At 44.7% G+C, this 26310-nt stretch overlaps 1 protein-coding gene across 2 annotated transcripts in view; it reads left to right on the top strand.

Moving 5' to 3' along the window:
* Positions 1 to 26310, top strand: part of MYOF (myoferlin) — a 175426-nt gene that overhangs the window by 45389 nt on the left and 103727 nt on the right. For both annotated transcript variants that reach the window (XM_068961267.1, XM_068961266.1), the window contains exons 4-7: positions 6535 to 6643; positions 9458 to 9545; positions 23612 to 23778; positions 24633 to 24761. In XM_068961267.1, the coding sequence (XP_068817368.1) occupies positions 6535 to 6643; positions 9458 to 9545; positions 23612 to 23778; positions 24633 to 24761 (493 nt within the window). The remainder of the gene's footprint in view (positions 1 to 6534; positions 6644 to 9457; positions 9546 to 23611; positions 23779 to 24632; positions 24762 to 26310) is intronic.

Here is a 26310-nt window from a genome sequence, read left to right as displayed (position 1 = left end):
ATTGCTGAAGCCTGGCTTGGAGAATTTTAAGCATCACTTTGCTAGCGTGCGAGATGAGTGCAATTGTGCAGTAGTTTGAGCATTTTTTGGCATTGCCTTTCTCTGGGATTAGAATGAAAACTGACCTTTTCCAGTCCTATGGCCACTGCTGAGTTTTCTAAATTTGCTGGCATATTGAGTACAGCACTTTCACAGCATCATCTTTTAGGATTTGAACTAGCTCAACTGGAATTCCATCACCTCCACTAGCTTTGTTCATAGTGATGCTTCCTAAGGCCCACTTGACTTCACATTCCAGGATATCTGGCTCTAGGTGATCACATTATCGTGATTATCTGGGTCGTGAAGATCTTTTTTGTACAGTTCTTCTGTGTATTCTTGCCACCTCTTCTTAATATCTTCTGCTTCTGTAGGTCCCTACCATTTCTGTCCTTTATCGAGCCCATCTTTGCATGAAATGTTCCCTTGGTATCTCTAATTTTCTTGAAGAGATCTCTAGTGTTTCCCATTCTATTGTTTTCCTCTATTTCTTTGCATTGATCGCTGAGGAAGGCTTTCTTATCTCTCCTTGGTATTCTTTGGAACTCTGCATTCAAATGTGTCTATTTTTCCTTTTTTCTCCTTTGCTTTTTGCTTCTCTTCTTTTCACAGCTGTTTGTAAGGCCTCTTCAGACAGCCATTTTGCTTTTTTCGCATTTCTTTTTCTTGGGGATGGTCTTGATTCCTGTCTCCTGTACAATGTCACGAACCTCCATCCATAGTTCATCAGGCATCTGTCTATCACGTCTAGTCCCTTAAGTCTATTTCTCACTTCCACTGTATAATCATAAGGGATTTGATTTAGATCATACCTGAAGTGGTTTTCTCCACTTTCTTCAATTTAAGTCTGAATTTGGCAATAAGGAGTTCATGGTCTGAGCCACAGTCAGCTCCCGGTCTTGTTTTTGCTGACTGTATAGAGCTTCTCCATCTTTGGCGTCAAAGAATATAATCAATCTGATTTTGGTGTTAGTCTTCTCTTGTCTTGTTGGAAGAGGGTGTTTGCTATGACCAGTGCATTTTCTTGGCAGAATTCTATCAGCCTTTGCCCTGCTTCATTCCGTATTCCAAGGCCAAATTTGCCTGTTACTCCAGGTGTTTCTTGATTTCCTACTTTTGCATTCCAGTCCCCTATAATGAAAAGGACATCTTTTTGGGGTGTTAGTTCTAGAAGGTCTTGTAGGTCTTCATAGACCTGTTTAACTTCAGCTTCTTCAGCGTTACTGGTTGGGGCATAGCGTTGGATTACCGTGATATCGAATGGTTTGCCTTGGAAATGAACAGAGATCATTCTGTTGTTTTTCAGATTGCATCCAAGTACTGCTTTCAGACTCTTTTGTTGACTATGATGGCTACTCTATTTCTTCTTAGTGATTCCTGCCCACAGTAGTAGATATAATGGTCATATGAGTTAAATTCACCCATTCCAGTCCGTCTTAGTTCATTGATTCCTAGAATGTCGATGTTAACTCTTGCCATCTCCTGTTTGACCACTTCCAATTTGCCTTGATTCATGGACCTGACATTCCAGGTTCCTATGCAATATTGCTCTTTACAGCATCGAACCTTGCTTCTATCACCAATCCCATCCACAACTGGGTGTTGTTTTTGCTTTGGCTCCATCCCTTCATTCTTTCTGGAGTTACTTCTTCATTGATCTCCAGTAGCTTATTGTGCACCTACCAACCTGGGGTGGATGTTAATAAATTTCCATCCAAATCCAGACCAGCCCATTTTCTACTTCAGCAGTGTCCATCATGTATTTTTTGTTTTGTTCTGGGACTTATATATTGTTAATAAAGATTCAGGTCATTTAAGCTTTAGCAAAAGCAGATCAGTACATGTTCAATGTACAATATTATAATTTTAATCATAAAGTTAGGTTATGAATCATGGAAGCATGAACAAGAAAATCCATTATGTTTCCATGTCTTTCAGGGTGAGTACCAGTTAGATAACTTTTAAACTTGTAGTTGTCACATTTTTCAGACTTGAACATTTTCTAACTTTAATTTTACTTTGTAGGAACAAAAATATATCTTCCAGGCTGTCACAGTTGGCTACCAAAGTAAATAATTCCACTTATTGATTTTTCCATCAGACATTTGACAAATGACATTTCAGTTTCTTATTCAAATTCCTCATTGTTGGGCTATATTATTTTCAATTTATTTTTGATTGGAGGATAATTACAATGTTGTGTTGGTTTCTACCATACAACAGTGTGAATCAGCCATACATATACATACATCCCATCCATCTTGAGCCTTTCTCCCAGCCACCCACCCTACCCGCCCCTGTAGGTCATTACAGAGCCCCTGGTTGCGCTCCCCGCATTATACGGTGGTTTCCCACTTTATTCAGCCGTCTCTGGGGTCGCACAGAGTTGGACACGACTGAAGCGACTTAGCAGCAGTAGCAGCAGCAGTGTGTATGTGTCCGTGCTGCTATCTCAATTTGTTCTACCCTCTCCTTCCCCCACTGTGTCTACACATCTGTCCTCTGTGTCTGCATCTCTGTTCCTGCCCTGCAATAGGTTCATCAGTACTATTTTTTTCTATATTTCATATGTATGTGTTAATATATGATATTTGTTTTTCTCTTTATGATCTACTTCATTCGGTATAACAGGCTCTAGGTTCATTCACCTCATTTCACTGACTCACATTCTTTCCTTTTTATGTCTGAGTAATATTCCTTTGTATACATGTACCACCACCTCTTTAGCCATTCATCTGTTGATGAACGTTTAGGTTGCTTCTATGACCTGGCTATTGCAATTAGTGCTACAGCGAACATTGGGATTCATGTGTCTTTTTGAATTATGGCTTTCTCGAGGTATATGCCTAGTAGTGGGATTGCTGGGTCATATGGTAGTTTTATTCCTAGTTTTTAAAGGAATATCTATACTGCTTTCCATAGTGGCTATATCAATTTACATTCCCACGAATAGTGCAAGAGGGTTCCCTTTTCTCCACATCCTCTCCAACTTTTATTATTTTTAGATTTTTTGGTGATGGCCATTCTGACCATTGTGAGGTGACACCTCACTGTCATTTTAATTTTCATTTCTCTAATAATTAATGTTGAGCATTTTTTTCACGTGTTGGCCATCTGTCTGTCTTGTATGTTTGAAGAAAGTTTTCAATTTTTTTTTCTTGTTTTAAAAAACAAAACAAGTTGGCCAACCCCTTGGCCTACTGTCTTAAAATATGGAGAGAAGTTCATGAAAACTCACACCTTGTGGGGCTGAGAGAGACATGGAAGAGATTTTTAAGCGCTCTCACTTTGTGTAATGATTCCCTGTTTCATTAGGTGGAAATGGAGTCCTGGACAGCCCCTTGTCCTCAATATATCAGGAAAATAAAAACCCAAGTGAGAAGAAAACATACTCATGTTAAAATAAAAAAGCAAACTAACATATTGAATGAACATACTTATCTGAAAAATTACTCTGTAAAGGTCCCATCATTCTCAACATTAACAGAGAGAACTAATTTCTATATTGACCTAAAAGGGCTGGAAAGTTCACTCTTAATCCTCTGGAAGCAAAATTTTTCTTTCCCATTGTCATTAACTGACTCTACTTGTGATATTAGAAGATATGAGAACCCATCACAGTTGATTTAATGTTGTGTGTGTATTTGGTCCAAGTTGGCGCACTCTTCCAAGAAACCATGTGCAAATGGTTCACATTGTTGAGTAAATTATGTGATACAGGGCGCCATCGCAATCTTTGGTCTTGTGCAGTGTATCTATGAGGAGGGCATGGCAACCCACTCAAGTATTCTTGCCTGGAGAATCCCATGCACAGAGGAGCCAGGTGGGCTACAGTCCATGGGGTCACAAAGAATAGGACACGACCGAGTGACTAAGCAAAGCACAATATACCTATGCACAGAAAGTGAAGTCACTTATTCCAAGTCACTGGACATATGTGCTTGGATGACAGAACCCGGATCTACAGTCTGGTCCAATTTCTGAGGTCTGAGTCGGGGAGGAGAATACAGATATATGTCAGTTTAAAAATAATGTCTCTATGTTGACATCAATTTTCACTTACTGATTTTTAAAAGAAAATGTTCTACATTTTTCAATACAATGAATATTTCTCCACAGGGGGAACATTCTTGAATTTGTTTTTGCCTGAAAGGCCAAAGCTGTTTTTAATTCTCAACTAGAGTTTCTTCACAATGGGTTTTTTGATATAAGGAATTTCTTCTGTCGTTTTGAAGACTTGATGTTCAGCTTTCTCATTTATTCTAATGTTATTCCATGCTATCATGTCTGCTATTGGTTGGTATAAGTCACTGCAAATATAGACAAGATATAAGTAAATAACATTTAAAAATTCTTACCATGTCTATTTTCCTTTTTCAGTATCTATACTGAGAGCATACCCCTTGACTCTCTTTGCTTTTTGATTACATTTCACAAAAGGGCTTCCCTGATAGCTCAGTTGGTAAAGAATCCACCTGCAATGCGAGAGACCTTCCTGGGTCGGGAAGATCCGCTAGAGAAGGGATAGGCTACCCACTCCAGTATTCTTGGGCTTCCCTTGTGGTTCAGCTGGTAAAGAATCCGCCTGCAATGTGGGAGACCTGGGTTTGATCCCTGGGTAGGGAAGATCCTCTGGAGAAGGGAAAGGCTACCCACTCCAGTATTCTGGCCTGGAGAATTCTATGGACTATATAGTCCATGAGGTTGCAAAGAGTTGAACTCGATTGAGGGACTAACTCACAAAAGGAACTCCTTCAATTCACCTACTCTCATATCATGTAATACTTTATAACCCCCAATTTACAGACTGTATTCCACAGGTTACACTTTTGTATTGACTAACTCCCTGAGGGATGTGTGTTCTCTAAAATTTTTTTTTGATCATGTGTCCTAACTACAAAAATATGTTTCTTTCCTTCATTCAGTAAATATCTATTAAATATCTATTAATTAAAAAAAAACTATGTCCCAGTCTCTGGGGTTAGAGTAATGAACAACAGGAAACACTTCCCGGAGCTTTACTCTGGTGAGGAGGACCACAGGTGTGCTTCTGCACCAGTATGTTGTGTGCACTGAGGCAAATGGTCAGAACCACAGTGAGATATCACTCAACACCTGTCAGCCTGGCCGTCATCAGAAAGACGGCAGGTAACAAATGTTGGCAGGGATCTGGAGAGAGGGAAGCCCAGTACGTTGTTATAATTGTAAATTGGTGCAGCCTCTATGGAGAACAGCATGGAGGTTCCTCAGAAAAACTAGAAATAGAGCTACCATAGGATCCAGCAAGTCTCCTTGGATATATATCCCAAAAAACGAAAACAAAAACTCTAACTCAATGAGATATCTGTACCCCATGTTTGTAGCAGTATTATTTACAATAGCCAAGATATGGAAGCAACCCTAAGTGTTCATCAGCCGATGAATGACTAAAAAAGACGTGGCGCACACACACACACACACACACACACACACACACACACACACACAGAGTCTCTCTCAATGGAATGTTAACCATGAAAGAGAATGAAATTTTGTCATTTCCACAACATGGACAGACCTAGAGGGTATTATGCTTAGTGAGTGAAAAAAGTCAGACAGAAAAAGGCAAATACTGTATATTATCACTAATGAATGAATAAAACTAATGAATGAATATAACAAAAAACACAAGAGGTGGATGGCTAAGTGGTAGAGGCTGAATATAATCCCTTGGGGTCTTGGAAGAGAGATAGGTACATACATCCAACTTTTGAATGATGCTCCATAGCATTTGGTTAACAAGCTCCCCTGTCAGTAAGCTAGCAACATATTTACACTTCAAGAAGGTCAACTTAGGATGTTTTTTTACAGTGGGCAGTTTTTTGTTTTGTTTTTTGTTCTAAATTATTTATTTTAATTAGAGGCTAATTACTTTACAATATTGTGGTGATTTTCTCCATACATCAACATGAGTCAGCCACGGGTGTACAGGTGTCCCCCCATCCTGAAACCTCCACTCACCTCCCTCCCCACCCCATTCCTCTGGGTTGTCCCAGAGCACCAGCTTTGAGTGCTTCATGCATCAAACTTGCACTGGTCATCTATTTTACGTATGGAAATATACATGGTTTAATGCTATTCTCTCATATCGTCCCATCCTCGAGTAGGCAATGTTTTAAATTTCCATTGCAGAAGAATGCCTAAATTTTGTCCTATTTTTCTCTCTCCCTGGATTTTCAGGGCTTTGTCTCTCACCCACTGATTTCATTTGTGACTTGAAATTTCACAGGCATCATAGTGTGACTCTTGAAATGACTACTTGTTATGGAGAAGTGATGGCTAATATGTGATTGCTGTCAAAAGATCCTGCTAAGGAGAGCACAAAATGGCCCACATTTCATTATGAGTGATTTTTAATGATAACATATGAACAGTAAGAGAAGTGGGAGGTCCAATGAGTAAATGGAAATGTGCCTCTTATGTAGTTTACTGAGTGCTTTCTCTTTTCCCCTCCAGGTTAATTGGCATGGCCACCATAGCCCTGAAGGACCTGATGGGCGACCAGAGCAGATCACTGCCCTACAAACTGATCTCCCTGCTAAACGAAAGGGGACAAGAGACTGGGGTGAGGATTTCCCTCTTGTCGGATGGCTTTGAAGTGATATGGTTAAGCACAAAGATTCATTAAGAGTGACATTATAATTAGCTCACTACACACACAAACACACATACACAAACCTATTGTTTTTGAGATAAATAGGTGTATTTGCAAATGATATGGCCTCATCCTGTACTCTTACTGACAATACTGCAGGTTAGATAAACTTAATTTACTGTGGCAGAATGCTATAGCTTGAGGGGGACCCTCGCTTGGTACAGCTCTGTGCGTATTCACTGAGGTGTTAACGTTTTCATGGTGAGTGTAGCTCATGTGTCAGACGCACTTTGAAACGTTCTATAGAAGATAATTCATTAATATTACACCAGAATATCAATATGTTCATATCATGATCTTTATAATTATGTTGGCAGCTGAATGTTTTCTGATCACAGCCTCTCTAAATCAGTATACACTGATATTGTCTGATATGAGACCAGAAGAGAGAGAGAGACTTTCTGAAATATGCTATAAAAAAATTTGACTCGAGTATCACAACTGTCAGATTTTAAAAAAAAATTTATTTGTTTTTTGGTTGTGCTGTATCTTTTCTGCTATGCAGGCTATTCTGTCGTTGTGGCACATGGACTTCTCATTGTGGTAGCTTCTCTTCTTGCTGAGCACAGGCTCTAGGGTGCACAGGCTTCAGTAGTCACAGCACATGGGCTCGGTAGTTGTGTTTCTCAGACTCTAAAGCACAGGCGTAGTAGCTGTGGCTCGTGGGTTTAGTTGCTTTGCAGCACGTGGGGTCTTCCTGGACCAGGGATCAAACTCATGTCTCCTGCATTGGCAGGTGGATTCTTTACCACTGAACCACCAGCTAAATCCCCTCAGATTTCTTAAGATTGCTAACAAGCACTCATAAAGCTTGCCTTGTTAACCTCTGATGCCTTCATTTTCCGAACGGTTTATTTAGCGTGGGAGCCTGGGCAAATGGGAGAAAGTTTAAAGTATAAGAGGCCCTCCCTGTAGGCAAGAATACATTAATGCCCATTAGGAATGTCAGTTTTGCTCGTCTTGCCTCCAAAACGTATAGGATTGCTTTCAATTAGCATTCTAATCATAAAATGTAAATTCAGAATATCAGCTCTCCTCTATCTACCCAAAACCTGACTGAGAGAAATGATACTAAGGGAAGATGTTACAAGGCATTGATGTTTCTGGGTGTTTTCCTTCTCTTTATATCAGGGAAGGAAAGTGTATGTAGAACCCTGAAATGGCAGAACTGTGGTGATTGAATGGAGTAAGGAAGTGTAAGGTCCTGGCCCCCTGGTATCTTCTCACCCCCATTAGGGGGCCTTCAGTACCTCTGAGAATCCTGAAGTTATCAGGAAACCATTGATGGCCTCTTGACCATTGATGGTCAAGCCATTCAAGGACTCTTCTAGGGTTTGAAAGTTGAATTCTTGGATTAAGTTTGGCCGTTGAGCCCCTAATTGCATTCAGTGTTCCTATTGTTCACTTGTAGCCATGAGACACCATTCTTCCAATTCTGTATTTGCCAAGAAACTGCTGTCAGAGACATCATTTACTTTCCTGTTCAGTATCTCCCCGGTTATAGTTCCTAAGTTGGCAAAGAATGTGCTGATCCATGTGGGAATATTCACTGATGACTAGACAGGTGGGAAAAAACAGGGCAATACATAATGTGTGTGTGTGTTAGAGTTTACCAGGTGTAGCAGAAGTAACAGCAAATGAAAGCGTGGGAGATGCCCATTTAAATTTGAATTTCAGATAAACAATGAGTCATTTTGTATGATAGGTATGTCCCCAATTTTATGCCCTATATTTTATCTGATAACCTGGGTAGAGTGTGAGTGTGCCCCACTCTTATTTTCAAAGGACATCTTTTATTCTGAGATTTATCCTTCCTCGCTTTTGCTGTTGAGATCCTTTATTTTGTGAAATACTTATAACAGTAGATTGTAGTTGTGGGCCTGCATTTGACAAAATTAGTGACCCCATGTTGAGTCCCACTAGCAAACTCTTTTGAAATTTTATCAGTTCACTAAATAGAAAAGTATAGGAAACTCTGCACTAAAATAATGATCCACATGAGAAATTTAACTCAGATTTTTAAAATGGAAATAATTTTATTTCCTATAATGAGTTTAGTATGTTTCTTCCTTTCTGATAACAAAAGTTTATGTAATATTTTCTGTTCCTCTACTTGCCTTGGCTTCTAGCCAACTTGGGGTCATATTTAATGCAAGAGGAGTGGTACTTACGTTCAGCTTTATATTTTGCATATTTGTTTCCTCTTTCATCAGACTTGTTTCCCTTTTTTGAACCCCATTTTATGAATCACGTTATTCTATAACTTTTCATTAGCCACATAAAAATCTTTTTGGAGAGAAGTGTAAAAATAAATTTTAGCAATTAACAAAGATGTCAGTGAGCGAACAAAAACCTTAATCACTTAGAATGAGCCTCTGGGACTGTAATTCTGTGATTGGAGGCCATCTGCAGCCTAGGAAGGAGGGTCATGACAAGTTCATGCTTGCTTGTCACAACTTTCCTCCGGTTTATGAGGCTGCCCCTTAGCAATAATACACTTGGCAACCTGTACCGGGTACCTGCTTTTACAGGTGTTCCCAGTTCACCTGGGCTCGCGTTTGGGAAGACACGGAGGGTGTGTCACCCTTCTCTCTCTCTTCTCACTTTCCCATCCCCCTGCTCACCCCTTTGAAAACTTTTACTGCTGCCGAATTGATTTGTGTTGTGTCTGAAGCATTTTGATGCCCTGCACTGATTCTATCTGCAATGAATTTTTCTACCCAGGCAACAATTGACCTGGTGATTGGCTATCATCCACCTTCAGCTCCACATCCAAATGACCCCGGTGGGACCAGCATGCCAGGCACGGGAGGTAAGCTGACTCTCCTGAAGGCCCAGCCTATGCCTTTAGTAGGGGAATCTACTAAGGGGACACAAGGACTCGTCAGGAAAGCTGTCCTTGTCACCAGACTCTCTCTGGGTTTCCCTGGTGGTTCAGTCATTAAAGAATCTGCCTGCAATGCAGGAGACCCAGGTTCGATCTCTGGGTTGGGAAGATCCCCTGGAGAAGGGAATTACTACCCAATCCAGTATTCTTGCCTGGAGAATTCCATAGATAGAGGAGCCTGGTGGGCTACTCTCCATGGAGTCGCAAAGAGCTGGACATGGCTGAGCAACTAACACTTTCACTATTCACTTTCAGACTCTCTAAAACTCCCTGCCTGCCTAGACAGGGCCCCAGGAGGCAGGTAGAACTGCCCTGAATTGGGACATTACAAGAGTCTACCAAATACCCTTTAAAGGAGAAGGGACAGTAAGACAGTTCCTTGCTGTTCCTGAAATGCAGCCTCTGTACATGGCTGCCAGGTTAAAGAGTTTTAGATAAGTAGAAAGAAATAGCTTTATTGTTTTGCCAGGCAAAAGGGCCACAGCTGGCTAATGCTTCAAGACTGTGTGTTTCACCCTGGAGGAGGTAGTGAGGAGTCTCACAGTGTTCAAGGAGCGGGGTGTGATCAGCTCGTGGACATTCTTCTGATTGGTTGGTGGTGAGGTAATTGGGAGTCAGCCTTCTGGTTCCAACCAGTCTGGGGTCTATGTGCTTGTGGGCAGCTTCCAGTGAACTTCTTCCTCCGGGTTGGGGTTCCAGTATCTGCAAAACAGCTCAAAGGACGTGGCTCAGAATATTATCTATATAGTCCTTGAAGAACTAAAGGTCTTTGACTTTGCTTCATAGCTGAAGTATTATTATTTTGTCTGGCTTTACTGTTCTTTCTTTCTGCATGTTCTCACTTCTCTGATGAAATTTATTCTTTAACTAAAGCTGTTATACAGACAAAAGGCAGGACATGAGTGGGGGTCTATTCTGGAAAGCCTCCTAGGTTCCTGCCTGGGTACCTGACCAAGCAGCCTCACAAGACCATCCAGCACACGGACTCCAGCAGGAGGTCCCAGGCAAGGCTTTGCTTAGGGTTTGTAGCTTGCACCCTGGACGATGTCAGCTGGTTGTGAGTCTCTGGAGTGGTCTCTCCACATGTCTGCACCTCCTAAATGTGCCATCACCAGGCTGTGCTCTCAGTCGCCTGTCTCACGGGTTGGAACCCCTCTCTCCCCCTTGGCCACAACCCCTTCCCACCTCCCAATAGCCCCTCTCTCCTTTAACCAAGTGCTTCTGGCTGCACAACCCACCTTGTGCTCCTTGTTCTTGGACGTGGGTTGTGGGTCATTCAGGGTGCTGCTCTGGATGGGTTTGGGCCTCAGGGTAAATTTGGAGCTGCAGGCGGATGGACATCTATAAGACAGTCAGGCCTTTCACACAGCGGAGTCCGACCTCCTCCTGATGTCTTTGCAGGGTGACATGATGCTTCACGTCTCTCTCTGCCTTCTTCTGCCCGAAGGTGTGTCACCAGACGCCCCCGTCTCCCCAGCCTTGCCGTGCACCCCAGGAAGGGAGGGCCCACTCACCCCGCCACACTCACTGCCACCTGGACATTCTCCTTCCTGGAGGGGCGCCAAAACCCTGGTTCCTGCCAGTCTTGGCTCTCAGGACCTTTCTTCTCTGCATGTCTCAGAACTCAGCGCTTTGACCACCTGAGGGGTTTTCTCGGCAGCAGCACCTCCTTTCCTGCCTCGTAGCGTCTGTCCCCTTCCTGTGTGACTTTCTGTCTGCCTCAGCCTCATCCCAGCCATTGCCCCCACGTACCCACCCTGCAGATGGCTCGCTGTTATGGTTTGGACCTATTTATTGACCCGGCAGTTGTGTGTTCAGCGTTAGTTACCTGGCTCCTTCCTCCTCAGAGATAGTTATGACTGACATAGCCCCTTACCTCTTAGAAGGATGCCAACACATCAGCAACGCACTCACCCTCTTGCCGGTGGCACCTCGGGCAAGCTGCTTGGTCCTCTAACTCTCTCGGCCTCACACGGGCCTGGCAATGGCTCGGGAACATCTGTGCCTCCCTATGCTGTCACAGCAGTGATGACAGATGCACCACGGAGGAAAGAGTGGGGTCCCGAGCGGCGCTCCATGAGGGGATGGCCCGAGTGGTCCAACCCATTTCCTTCCCGCCGCCTCCACCGATGCCTGCAGTCATCAGCATTTGCTCTGGCCTGGGAAGGACAGTGGGTACTTTTTGGCCCAAAAAAGGCACCGCCAACTGGTGGGCTGTCTGCTGGAGCCACTGAATTGGGAGAACCAGGGTGCCTTTTCTTACCGTGATATTTTCCCTAAGCCACTTCCTGTTTCCTGTTTCTTAGTTTCCTAAGGCTGCTGTAATAAGGTACCACAAACTGGTGGCTCGACCAATGGAAATGTGTCCTCTCTAGTTCTGGAGCTTAGATGGCTGGAATCAAAGCGTCCAATGGTGGGTTCCCTCTAAGGACTCTGTTCCGTGTTTCTGTCCCAGCTTCTGGTGGTTGCTGCCAGCTCTTGGTGTCCCGTGGCTTGTAGACGCATCACTCCAGTCCCCACCTATCATCACATCATGTTCTCCCTGGTGTCTCAGTCTCACGTGGTGCTCTCTGTGTGTCCGTGTCCAAATTTCTCATCTTATTTGGACGCCAGGCATTGGATTCAGTCCACCCTAATCCAGTGTGATCTCCAGTTAACTTGATTACGCCTCCAAGCCCCTATTCCAAACAAGGTCACATTCTGAGGTTACAGATGGGCATGACTTTTGAGAGGACACTATTCAGCCCTGTATAGTGAAAGTGGCTCAGTCCTGTCCGACTCTGGAGACTCCCCTATCCATGGAATTCTCCAGGCAAGAATGCTGGAGCAAAGCCAGTATTTAGTGGAGCCGTAATAATGGAGTGAAGCCACTCCCTTCTCCAGATCTTCCCGACCCAGGGATTGAACCTGGGTCTCCCTCATTGCAGGTAGATTCTTCACTGTCTGAGCCACCAGGGAAGCCCCTATATACTGGTAGATAAAAGGCAATTTCATTGTCTTTATTCCATTTCAAGAGCCACGATAATGGGCCCTTTTGTGATACCCTTTCAGCTGGGCCTTTAGAGGGAGAAAAAAATAGCTCTGAGGTTCATTCAAGTAGAAAGCATACACTTATAGTTTACAGTGGACTAGCACCATTCTGAAGATCAGCCCTGGGATTTCTTTGGAGGGAATGATGCTAAAGCTGAAACTCCAGTACTTTGGCCACCTCATGTGAAGAGTTGACTCATTGGAAAAGACTCTGATGTTGGGAGGGATTGGGGGCAGGAGGACAAGGGGACAACAGAGGATGAGATGGCTGGATGGCATCACGGACTTGATGGGCGTGAGTCTGAGTGAACTCCGGGAGATGGTGATGGACAGGGAGGCCTGGCATGCTGCGATTCATGGGGTCGCAAAGAGTCAGACACGATTGAGCGACTTAACTGAACTGAGCACCACACAGATTCTTAGTATTGAATATTTATGGAGTAAAGAAATTGGTTGTTGGGTATTCTGATTTATTGCACAGTGATGCAGTGCTGAGGGTGGTAAATTCTTCAAGATACAGCTTCTGCTCTCCAGGAACTTTCAGCCAGGTTTGGAGACAAGACTTTTCCTGAAGATATAACATTGTGGATAACACCAAGGGTTTCGGAGTCAGACTGGCCTAGGTTGGATTCTGTGTCCGTTGTTAATTAGCCATGTGACCTTGGTTAAGTCATTAGCCTTTCTGAATCTCTGTTTTCTTTTACTGTAAGGTGAGGAACATAGTAGTATATCATGATGTGACTGCAAAGATTAAATGAGATAATGCATAGAAAGCACTCAGCCCAGTGCCTGTCATAGAGTAAGTCCTACATGAATGTGGTCTTTATTTTTATTATTATGAAAAATAATTCTGGATGACTTGTAGTCATGAGCTCAGTCTTTATGAACATTCAAATTGTTTCTTCTAAAAAGCAGAGCTATTAGAAAAGAATGATCTGAGTCACACTGAGATGACTAAGTGCTTTCTTGTTAAATATCTGGGGGAAAAAACCGGATTGTGTCTTAGTGGACCAGGAAGATTTTGAGAATAAGCAGTTTACCAAGCTGTTGGGAGTATAGGCAGAGGTCCCATCTCCTGAGACAGACCCTTGTGAGCCCAAGCTCAGAAAACATGCCATTTCCCTGGAGCAAAGGCTGCTTCCTTAGCAATGAGAAAAGCACCAACTATTGAACTTTTAAACTCACTGGGGAGAAAACCCTTGGATCCAGACTCCCTTTGCCCGAGGCTCCTTTTCCTCATGGGTTGTCTGGGCAGCACTGAGCTCCAAAAATGCTAATGGACTGAGTCTCCCATCCTCTGAGGAAGCTGACTCCTAGCAGGTTCTGTGGCTGGTGGCCAAGATCTGCTTCATAAATTCTTTTTAATATCTGATACTGCTGGATAGAGATAGGAAGTGAGCCAGAACTTGGGACAATCAGGGAATTCTTTAAGAGGTTCATTTTTAAGGAAGGCTTTCTTAAGCTCTTAGTGTCAAAATGACAAAGGCTGCATACCCTGGGGCCTTGGTGGCTTAACTGAACCTGTATGGTGTCAAAAAGTCCACTTTTCTTTGCATGCCTCTCGAGACTGTTCCTATGACAGAGAGGTGGGCTGACTCAGACCACAGGCTTGACCACAGGCTTGACCTTCTGAAAATTTGTTATTTTGCTGACTTGGTTTGCCAGATGTCATTTAGTTTGACTGGAGCCTACATTCCCATGGCCAGAATAAACTATTTTTAAAATCTCACATCCATTTTTGAAGAACAGTCTATTAAAAGTGTACAGCCTTCAGTGCTAGCAATGCAAAAAAAAAAAAAAGAAGAAGCTAGACTTGGCTGCTTCAAATTCATTTCATTCCACAGATGCCAAAGTATTTTGCTTGAAATTAAATTTAGTCCAGTTCAGAAAACATTTACTGATACCTGTCTGTGGAGCATACAGAAGAGAGAAAGGTATTATTTGCCACCAAGGAGCTTGTGTTTCAGTACAAAGGTAAGATATAATTGTAGATCAGAGCTAAATATAATAAATTCCTCAAGTGAAGACTAAGCTAATTATTACATGGGAAACAATTTCTTAGAGAAAATACTTTTTTGGCTATATTTCAACTGTGTATCTTTATTACTTAGTACAGCACTTGGAAAACCATAAATGTTCAATAAATGCTCAGTTGTTTGGGTGAATGAATGAATGAGTGAATGGTGGATGAGTAATATATATGGTTTAAATTTTTGTTCAAGAAGGGCATTTTGGTGAACATCAGAGTATAGGCCAAAGTGACTGATACATTCAGAGAGTAATAAAAGGGAAGCATGTTCCTGAGGTCTAGGAGTCCCAGACTGAGGATCTTTTTTATTTTAATGGAATATTTATTTTAAATTAAAAAACAATTTTTGGCTCTGCTGGGTCTTTGTTGCTGCGTGGGTTTTTCTCTAGTTGTGGCAAGTGGGGGCTACTTTCTAGTTTTGGTGTGCAGGCTTCTCATTGCAGTGGCTTCCCTTGCTGCGGAGCACAGGCTCTGGGGCAAGTGGGCTCAGTGGTTGCAACTCCCAGGCTCTCTAGAGCTCAGGCTTAATAGGTGTGGCACACGGTCTTAGTTGTTCCATGGCATGTGGGATCTTCCTGGACCGGGGAGGTGAATTCTTTACCACTTCACATTGGCCGGCGGATTCTTTACCACTGAGCCACCAGGGAAGCCCCCAGACTGAGGATGAATAGACCTTGAGGATCCATGGAAAACTTTCTGGACAAGGGACTGTTGTTCAGAGCTGCCCTGAAACACGACCAATGTGTTAGAACGTCAATTGTAGGCACTCTTTCCATGATTGGGTCTCTAATTGGCTTTGTCCAGCAAATTGATTGTATTAGACTATTTCTCCCACTGAGGATATTTAGGAAAGTCAAACTGATCATAATAAACAGATGGTTCTTAAATTTTAGACACAGTAAAATCATCAGGGGAAATCTTTAAATGTACAGATTTCCAGGACCTAGCTTCAGAGACTCCAGTTTAGTTGATCTGAAGTGCAATCCCCCCAGTCTGTATGGTTAACAGGAACTTCCAGGAGATCCTGATGAAGGCTGATGTTGCTTTTGTTTTTTAAATATTGTTCATTTCAGTAATGTATTTGGCTGCACCATGTCTTAGTTGTGTCCCTCTGGATCGTCAGTCTTCCTTGTGGCTTGCAGGATCTTTAGTTGCGGCCTATGAACTCTTAGTTGCAGCATGTGAGATCTAGTTCTCTGACCTGAGATTGGATCCAGGCCCCCTGCATTGGGGGTATGGAGTCTTAGCCACTGGATCCCCAGGAAAGCCCCTGAAGGCCAGTTTTGGAGCTCACGTTGAGAAGCCCTAGAGTTGAGCATTTTAATCTGGTTAATGTTATCTTGTCTGGACTCAGAGCTCTTGGGCAGCATTTCCTAGATGGGCACACAGCATCCATCGATCACAGGTGGATGCTGCCAGACTTTGCCTGCAAGCCCATGTTTGCATCGCTGTTCAGTTACAGACCTTTCTATGGTACCTTTGCTTTGGTCAATGTATTGGAACTATTCCATAAGATTCTCAGGGCCTATATAGTGATTTGCCCCAAAAACCAGAGTGGAGAGAAATGAATTGCTCATGCTTGAATGCAGACATGTATTCTAGCATGTTAGATACCCAGCAAAGTTATTATTCAACTTTCCAGATAAATCAGCATCTCATCTTCAGAATATTTTCCTGCTTAAAAATTTAGTCTCTCCTGTTCTGCTTCATACTTTTAAACTTTCACTGATTGTATCGTACCAACTCTTGGTTCTGATTTTGCAGTGATCTTTTGCCCAGGATAATTCTGCCTTAACCAGTACCACCATTTAACAAGACCTTGTCATGAGAAGCATAGTTAATATCACAGGCAGAGATTGACATTCTAGGACTCTGGAAAACAAGGTTGCTGTGGTTAGGAACAGGAAATAGTAAATATTGACCAAAAAAAAAAATTCATATAGAAAGGAGTCTCCATTACGGAATGAAAGAAGATTAGCTGGGATGGTGACCCAATAAGTGCATAGGTGGAAAAGATGAGAGGCATGGGAAGTGTTTGGATAAAGGTACTTGCTGGTCAGGATGGTCCCGGTCACCCTGATTGCCTGCTTTCTCTGTGAAATAAGAAGTAAGGTCATTAGTTGATGGTGAGGAGGACAGAGCATTGGACACTTTCAAGGTAAAAGTAGGTGGGAGTTTGAAAGGGTAGAGGGATTTGACTTTCTTGACCAATCAATGGCCATCTCAAACCAAGATTTAGGACAGTTTGGAGGTAGATGCCTTGGAAACGTGGGACAATACCTGGTCGATCCTGTGAGTCCGCGGAAGGATTGAGATTATGAAATTAAACTGGCGTTAGTCAGTAAGGTGTGTGTCCAAGTTCAGTTATCTTTGTGAATGAGTGTAGTCAGTGTAGAGTCAAATGAGCCAGGTGAATACGATCAAGGGAGGGACTGAGGGGCACCTAGAGGTGTGGTTGCCGAGTTAGATCCCATAACCTAAGGGGCTGGGAGAAAAGCAAGGGCATGAAGGAAGTGGGAGCAGGGCACATGGTGTGACCCATAGCCTGTGGCAGCTGTGTGGCTGCCGACTATGGACTGGAGTGCCAGAAGGAGCAAACTGGAAAGATCTGAGGGATGGCCAGTGTAGTGGGCCAAACAGTGTCCCCCGCGCCCCAGTTCCAGTCTACACAGAGCCTCAGAATGTGAACTACTGGGGAACAGGGCCTTTCCAGAATGTAGTCTGTTAAAATGAAGCCATCCTTAAATAGACTGGACCCTAAAGTCAATGACTGGTATCCTGTGAGAAAAGATGAGGGCCCCTGGACACATCGGGGAGGAGGCAGAGACTGGAGTGGTGCAGCCACGGGACAGGCCAGGAGCCACCCGCTAGTAAGAGGCAGGGAAGGACTTTTCTCTAGAGGCTTCTGAGGGAGCGTGGCCCTGCCAACACCTTGGTTTTGGAACCTGGGGATTTGGGTCTCTCAGAATAAATTTCGGTTGTTTTAAGCCACTCAGTTTGTGCTACTTGGTTACAACAGCCCTAGGAATCCATTACCACCAGCAACTTCCTATTCAGTCAGCAGTTCCTAACTTACTGCTGCTCCCTGTGGTTATGAAACACTCATACTTTGTAGATCCTCTAAGCCATTTTTCAGCATATGCCTGGGTCTCAGTACAGGGCACGCCAGCACAGCGGCTCAGGCTGGGTAATGAAACAGCTTGTGCTGTGTGAAGTTTGGCAGTGCCCTAAGGGCCCTGGTCCTTCTTTGTGGAACACTTAGGGTGTCAGCATTGTTTAATCTTGTGCAGTTTCCCCCCCACATAAAGGGGCGATTTCCTGTCCAAATAAACCTTCTTTTGCTACTCAGAGATGCAGGTGGTAGGGATCACCTGGTGCAGTTTCCCGCTGATCCTTCCTTTCAACCTGAAGTCTGACTAGCAGAAGGTGTTTCCAGAATAAACTGACTCTTTGTCTCCTGCAGTCTCTTTCTGGAGCATCCATCAAGAGGTTAGTGATTAGGGCTTGTTCAGAGCCCACCACTGCAAAGGGCTATGATTTACCACTTCTTCTGCCATAAACAATGGAAACAGTGACAGATTTTATTTTCTTGGGCTCCAAAATCACTGTGGACAGTGACCACAGCCATGAAATTAAGACGTTTGCTCTTTGGAAGAAAAGCTATGGCAAACCTAGACAGCATATTAAAAAGCAGAGACATTACTTTGCCTACAAAAGTTCATATAGTCAAAACTACGGTTTTTCCAGTAGTCATGTGCAGATGTAAGAGCTGGACCATAAAGAAGGCTGAGCGCTGAAGAATTGATGCTTTCAAACTGTAGTGCTGGAGAAGAGTCTAGAGCATCTCTTGGACTGCAAGATCAAACCAGTCAATCCTAAAAGAAATCAACCCTGACTATTCATTGGACAGACTGAAGCTAAAGCTCCAATACTTTGGCCATCTGATGAGAAGAGCCAACTCATTGGAAAAGACTCTGATGCTGGGAAAGATAGGGGGCAGGAGAAGAACGTTGGATGGCATCATCAACTCAGTGGACATGAGTTTGAGCAAATTCTGGGAGATAGTGAAGGACAGGGAAACCTGGCGTGCTGCAGTCCATGGGGTCCCAAAGAGTTGGACACGACTGAGCGACTGAACAACAGCAACAACTGCCGTAAATAACCACCAACCCCAAATGGAACAGTCCGCAGCAGGGAGGAAATCCTTTTTGGGCCCAGGATGGCCCAAGGACATTCATCTTAGTTGATGTGTGTGTGCACAGTCCTGTCTGACTCTTTGGGACCCCATGGACTAGAGCCCACCAGGCCCCTCTGTCCATGGGATTTTTCCCAGCAAGAATACTGGAGTAGGTTGCCATTTCCTCCTTCAGGGGTTCTTCACAACCCAGGGGTTAAACCCACATTTCACATGTCTTCAGCATTGGCAGGTGGATTCTTTACCACCAAGCCACCGGGGAAGCCCTTATCTTAGATGGAGGAAACTTAAAGCCATGTGGCCCAGCCTTTGCCCAGTCTGAAACAGGTTTGCACAAGGGGAGCCTGACCCTCCTGGCTTCCCTAAGGCTGGAGCCAGGTTTGAGAGGGGCAACCCCTAGCCACAGCGTGCTCTCGCCTGAGCTCTGAGTGGGAACTTTGCCAAACTGCTGGAGAACGATACCAGAAAGCTGGAGTAAAGGTCACGATGTCCTCATTCCACATTCATCAAGCCCCTGCTGTGGACAAGAAGGGAGTGTGTCCAGCACAGGGCAGGTACAAAGAAGAGAAGGGCAAGCCCCCTGCTTCTGAAGAGTGGATGGTGGTAGGAGGCCCACGGTCCAACAGATGCAAGATCATGTGGTGAGGACAGGATAGAACTATGTGCGCTAACAGAAGGGATTCTCTCCATCTGGTGGGGATGGGTGGGACAGACCAAGACTATTTCATCTGGAACTTGAAGGAGGTGAGGAGCCCACCTGGTGGAGAACAATAGGAAGGGCATCCTGAGAACTTGGATCCAGGCAGCAGGCAAGCCCTTCTTTTGATGCTTCTTTAAGAACAGGGAAGAAGAAAATCTAGGAAATTTACTTTATTGTATTTCTTTTGGCTGTGCTATGCAATGGAGAAGGCAATGGCAACCCATTCCAGTACTCTTGCCTGGGAAACCCTATGGACAGAGGAGCCTGGTAGGGTAGTCCATGGGGTCTCGAAGAGCCGGACACGACTGAGCGAATTCACTTTCACTTTTCACTTTCCTGCACTGGAGAAGGAAATTGCAGCCCACTCCAGTATTCTTGCCTGGAGAATCCCAGGGATGGGGGAGCCTGGTGGGCTGCCATCTATGGGGTCGCGCAGAGTCGGACACGACTGAAGTGACTTAGCAGCAGCAGCAGCAGCAGTGCTATGCAAACTGCGAGATCTTAGTTCCCTGACCAGGGATCAAACCCATGCACCCTGTATTGGGAGCACAGAGTCTTAACCACTAGACTGCCAGGGAAGTCCCACACCTAGGAAATTTAGACTGGAGAGGGATGAATAGTGTGGAAACTTAAAGTGCCTTTAAGGAGAAGGAGGAAGAAAAGAGGGTTGGAGATTTCATTGTGTGAATTAACAGTGCTGACACCGGATAGATCAAAGGAAATGTCAAACAATTAAGCAGGTAGCAAGCCCTGCAGGCCTAGAGGAAGAGCATTCCAGGAAGGAGAACTGCAGTTGCAAACTCTTTGGATTGGGAGGAAATGGAATTCGCTTGAGGAAAAAGCAAGGCCCGTGTTTCAAAAAGCTGGGAAGAGATAATCATCAAGGGTTTTGCTTCTCTCTTAGAACTGAGTTACCTAGAGTCAGTTTCTGTATCTGCAGGTGAAAGATAGTTCTTTCAGGAGTTCTGTTTTTCTGTTGATAACCTCTGTATTATTTTAAGGCAATGTCAGTTTGTTTTGTTTACAAGTATGTTGATTATCTGTTAAGATTACTATTTTGTTATTGCCCTTTGAGTTTCCTTGTCTGTTTTGCTTGTTCTTTCAGATAAAATTTACTGTTTTAATGTTGCCAAAAATTGTAAGTAAAATTAGCAATTATAGAGATAAAATGTTTTTTAGGGGAAAAAAAAAAAATAGGGAAGAAGAGGCCCAGATTCTTGTGTAGAGGGCAGAGGTAGCCATCTTTCACCTGTGGCTTCTTTGGGGTTTCCTGGTGTCCTGACAAAGATGTTGAGGACCCAGCAAGAGGTTGGATTGTAGATCTTTTATTTTTGGAAAAAAAATAACTTAAAAAAAAAATCTTTATGCTCTTGCTTTTTCTCGTTTCTTTTACATAGCTATTTTTGACTGCACTGGGTCTTTGTTGCTGTGTGAGCTTTCTCTAGTTGCAGTGTTGTAGCCACGCATTTCGGGAAACAAACTCACTCAGAAGGACAGTGCAGACAGTGGAGCGCAGTTCATTACACCAGCGGGCCCAAGGCAGAGTCTCCTCTTAGCCAAGGACCCCGACCAGTTCTTGTGAAAACCTTATATACTCTACAGACCCACCTCCCCAGATGCCCTGAAACTAGTCTAAGCAAAGGAAAAGAAAGATACAATCAAAGTTAACCCATGATTCATATGCCTTAAGCCCAGGTAGTTAACAGTGGACAATTATCAATAGGCCTGTGGTCATACCCCAATAAGCATAATAGAATGTATGATTCTATTTGGTTACACAGATAATTAGGGTATTCTTTTAGGGATGGAGAGTCTAGGTACGAGCTCTGGGGCTCTTCCTTCCAGGGGCCTGGTTTTCCAGTTGGTATGTCATTTCCATAGATACCGAGCATAGAGCTCAAAGTCCACAGTCCGGCCCAAGATGGAGTCCTGCTTTCAAGACAGAGCCTGGTTCTGTTTCCTCCTTCAGCAGCAAGCAGGGGCCACTCAAGTTGTGGAACATGGGCTTCTTGCTGCGGTGACTTCCCTTGTTGCCGAGTATAGGCTTTAGGGCACAGGCTGAGTAGTTGCGGCATATGCTCTTAATTGCTCCATGGGATGTGGAATCTTCCTGAACCAGGGATTGAACCCGTGTCCCCTGCATTGGCAGGTAGATTCTTAGCTCCTGAACCACCAGGGAAGTCCCTGGATTGAAGGTCTTTAAGGTCCGTTCTTATCAAAATTCTGTGAGTTTGTGACTTCTTGGAAGACTGAGGTGTGGCTCCAGAGAATGTGGGTCAAAGAAGCGGAGAGCAGAGGAACAGAGTGGGAAGGCACGCTTGATGAATTGGAGACAAAGAGGGGGGCCTCGGAAGACCCGGGAAAGTGCCAGGAGGAGAGCTTCTCAATTCACAGAAGTCTGTGTGATCCCCAGTGTCCAATGCCATGGAACGTAAAGCACGAGCATTTGGGAAAGGGTCCTGAGCTTAGCGAGGAGAGGTCGCGGTTGGTCTTTGTGGAACAGGAGCCAGACTCGGATGGGACGAGCATGAATGGAGGGGTGGTGAGGAGGAATGCTCCTCCTGCGCGAAACGCTGGGGAGACCCTTTACTTCCTTGTGGTTGAACGTTTCTCACTCTGTGCCCTGTCCCCCGTGCTGCTCACTGACTGCCTCCCTTCCCTACCCCATTACTGCTCTTTAGGAAGTGCTCCAATAAAACTGGCTTCTCAATAAAAGTTTAAAGAAAAAAAAAAAGATTAATTTGTTGGGTGCTGTTTTGTGCCAGGCACTGTATTAAAGGCCTTGCAATCTTTACAATAACCTTGTGGTAAATACCATTAGTTCCCCCTTTTGATGAACGAAGAAACTGAAACAGATTAAGAGACTACTCAGAGTCACATAGCTCAAAACTGGAATTCCCACACAGACAGCATGACTCCAAGGCCCAAGCTTTAAGAGCCATGCTACAGGGCAGTTGGATGGAACTAATTCATACTATGATGTGAGTGACTGGCAGATGACTCCATATGGAAATTGTCTCCTAGCATTTCCATATGGGATCATCAGTAAAGGAGGAGGTTCGGGATCCAAAGGTAGGGAGTACAAATGCTGGTATTTTTTAGACAAGGTAGTTAGTTGGTCTTCTAGTCTTATATTGTATAGGTTACCAGGAGTTTAAACTTTCTGTGTATTAAGGAAAAAATAACTGAGGTTTGTTATTGAGTTTTAAAAAGTTTGTGAGTAATAAAATGAGGAAACATGGAAGACAGAGTTGATGTTTGTTATTTATAGGAGAGAAAGATCCGTGCATATTTGAAGGCAGAGGGAAGGTCCCTATGGGGAAGGAGCCACTGGAGGTACTTGAAAGGGGCACCATTTAGAGGGTCCTCAAAGAATCAAAAGAAAGTGGGGTCTCAGGGACGGGAGGGGGTTCACTCGAACCGTGTTTTCCCCACTGAATGTGAAGGGAAGTTAGGGGACAGGTGGGAGGGTGGAGTGAGAGTATGATGACCACCTCAGTCTGCTTGGCAGGAAGCTGGAGCCAGTTTCTCATCTACCATGAGGGTGGAGAGGGCATTCACGGTCAGGAAACTCAGGCAGAAAGGAGACAGTGCAAGACCTCACGAGGAAAGTTCTAGAGAAAAGGCCTGCAGTGGGAAGGGCGGAGTGGAAGTCTCCCCAGCAAGTCTCCAATTTCCCTGGTGTTTCCACACATCACCGTCCTAACCACAGGCAGACCCCTGACCTCAAGTTGGTTCCCAGATCAGAAGTGAGTGATGGTCTGGCTGGGTCCATTCGTACCATCTCCTCTCCTCACGCTCCCCGTGGCCTCTGGCATTCTCCTAGTCACCTTGAAGACAGCCTGAATGAATGCCGTTGTGCACGTGAACACATTTGCCTAAAGAATCTGTATCTGAGTCACAGCTTGTCCCAAGTCACTGTCACCAAGAAGCGTCTCCCTCACCTGCTCCCTCAGCAGCAGGGAAAACTCTCTGGAATGTTGAGACTCATACAGGATGAGGACTGTCTCTGAATGCATCCCTTTTTGGTATTTTAGGAGACGAGGAGGAAGATGGAGGTGATGAGGACAGGTTGGACAGTCCGGTCAGGGGCCCAGGGCCCAGGGGGCCAGGAGGGACCGTGTCGGAAGCTCACCTTGCCCGGAGGCTCACGAAAGCGAAGAGCAGCCGACGCATGCTGTCTCACAAGCCACAGGACTTCCAGGTAGGAACAGCCCCAGGGCCCCACATCCCTGTTGTACCAACACCGTGTTGTCCAGCTTCTGGCAGCTGTGGTGGTGTTAGAAGAGCTTCTGCCTATGGGCAGTGGCTTAACCAGTAAAAGGGATGTAAGGGCATAAAGTCAATGAGAAGAGCTCCCCATCTTTCTTCTGCAAGCAGCAGTAAATGTTGTCAATCCGGATGAGGCTCTTCAGAGAAATAACATTCCCTTTGGTAGTGGGAAGTGAGAGAGTTAGTCATGTCTGACTTTTTTGTGACCCCATGGACTGTAGCCCACCAGGCTTCTCTGTTCGTGGGGTTCTCCAGGCAAGAATACTGGAGTGGGTTGCCATTCCCTTCTCCAGGGGATCTTTCCAACCCAGGGATCAAACCTGGATCTCCCACACTGCAGGCAGACTCTCTCCCATCTGAGCCGCCAGGGAGCCCCAAGAGCTAATCAAGCAGTGGAAGCACAGGTACTGTGTTTTCTCACAGCTCTGGCTGCTTCCTTGGGAGATAGCCATGGAGGGTGTTAGTACCTTGGTACCTTCCCAGGGATCAGGAAGACCAGGTAGGAGGCTGACTCTGGGCAGCAGCCTCCACCCTGCCCTTCGCTTTCCCAGGCCAGTTCTAGACTACTGCAAGCCCATGACTGCTCTTGGTTTTGGCAGCCTGATCCCAGTTCCCATCATGAGAATGGGCGCAGGTGGACGCTCCTTGAGCACCAGTACATTGCAAAGCTGCGCTGGCCTGGTTTCAGTGGTCCTTACGGGTGAATGAGCCAAGGTGACACCTGTGGATTCTCTTACAGGTCATGGTGGGAAAGGTTCAGTGACGACTCCCCTTCTGTACTTGCAGATCCGGGTCCGAGTGATCGAGGGCCGGCAGTTAAGTGGCAACAACATCAAGCCTGTGGTCAAAGTCCACGTCTGTGGCCAGACACACCGAACGAGAATCAAGCGAGGGAACAATCCATTTTTTGATGAGGTAAACGGGCAAATGCATGTCCTTGTGTGTCTGTTTTATTTACGTGTACCTTCTTAGCTTCCACCCACTTCTCTACAGTCCCAAGTGGGAGAGGACCACCTGTGCAGACTCAACTCTACACAGAGGACAAAGTTCCAGCCTTAAACATTCTGTGCTAAGAACCCCTGGGGTCTTGGAATCACATGGCCTGCTTCATTATTGGTTCTCAGAGAAGCCTGGTGTCTTTCTGATGGTTTTACAACAACTTCTGGAGGAAGCCCTTCCAAATGGGTCTTTGCGCCTCTTACCATGGTCCACACAGAATACTTAGGACCTGCCTTTGTGCTTTTTAATTAGCAAATGTCTCTGAGGGGTGACTCCATGTGACTTGAGTAACCCAACTTTATAAAGGTGTCAAAACCTACTTGACTATGAAAACAACACAGGTTAGAAGAAGCAATTATGAGCAGAAAGGGTTTTTTCCCCCATAATGAGATTATAGCCTATTCTGATGACCTCTTCTGCAACACTCTTCAAAAATGCTGAATACCTTGACAGTTGTCTTCAATGCCATGAAATTCCACATTTAGGACTGAGAAGAGAAATGATAAATTCGGGGAATTTTTCACATGCCAGCCTTACTCTGCCGAGGAGCCACGTTTCTGAGATTCCTGGGGCCTCCTGCTGTGATCTCTGAGGCCAGGCATTTACTACCACAGCTTCCTCTCACAGTTCCTCTTAGTTCCCAACATTTTGTAATCCCAGCCCTGGTGCTGGTTCTTTTTTTCTCTGTTCACAAAAGGAGCGGGTTTTTTTCTGTGTGGTGCTCCTGGCTGTTTCCCTATGTTCAACTTGGCGCCCCCAGCTTTTCAGAGGCTCCATTTTCTTCTCACTTCGGGCTTCTTCTTAGATGAATCACACACACCAGCAGGCAGGTAGTGTCAAAGCTAACATGAGAGGTGGGTGCATTTAGAGACGGGGCGCTGGAAGTGGACTTCAGGGAAGGCTGGGTGAAAGTCGTCTTGGGGGATGAGACAGGATTGCAGCAAGGACAAAATTTGGGACACTTGATGCCTAGAGCATAGGACCCATCCAAGTGTTTACTGAAGGAAATTTACACATCTCAAAGTAGCCTGGAGTTAAAACTCCCCTCCCAGTCCTCCCCACCATTCTAAGAAAACAAAGAACTCTCTCACCCGCAGAGAAAAAATGGCCATTAAAGTTGATTATGCCCAGCTCCCAGCCAGTCCAGCCTCTGGCCTATCTCCAGAATTCCTTGCCCCAGGTGTTTAAGAGATAACTACTCCAAACAACCTTGGAGAAGAACAGGCCCCCTTAAGACAGTACATTTCCACATACATGCCTGTATATACTTACTCTTTTCTTGGATTAGTGCAGCAGCTCACTAATCTGACTGCTGCCCCTTCTCTCCTCATTAAAGGTGATCTGTTCCTGTAAAGCGCCGGTCTCTTTCTTTTTCCGAACCTCGCCTTCTCTAACTCCCTGACCCCACATTTATAATGCGGGACACTTACTCAACTACTCTATAGGAAGTCCACCTCAGAGCTTA

This window comes from Capricornis sumatraensis, chromosome 23, assembly GCF_032405125.1.
Source record: "Capricornis sumatraensis isolate serow.1 chromosome 23, serow.2, whole genome shotgun sequence".
Lineage (NCBI taxonomy): Eukaryota > Metazoa > Chordata > Mammalia > Artiodactyla > Bovidae > Capricornis > Capricornis sumatraensis.
This window is presented reverse-complemented; position numbering and strand designations above follow the sequence as displayed.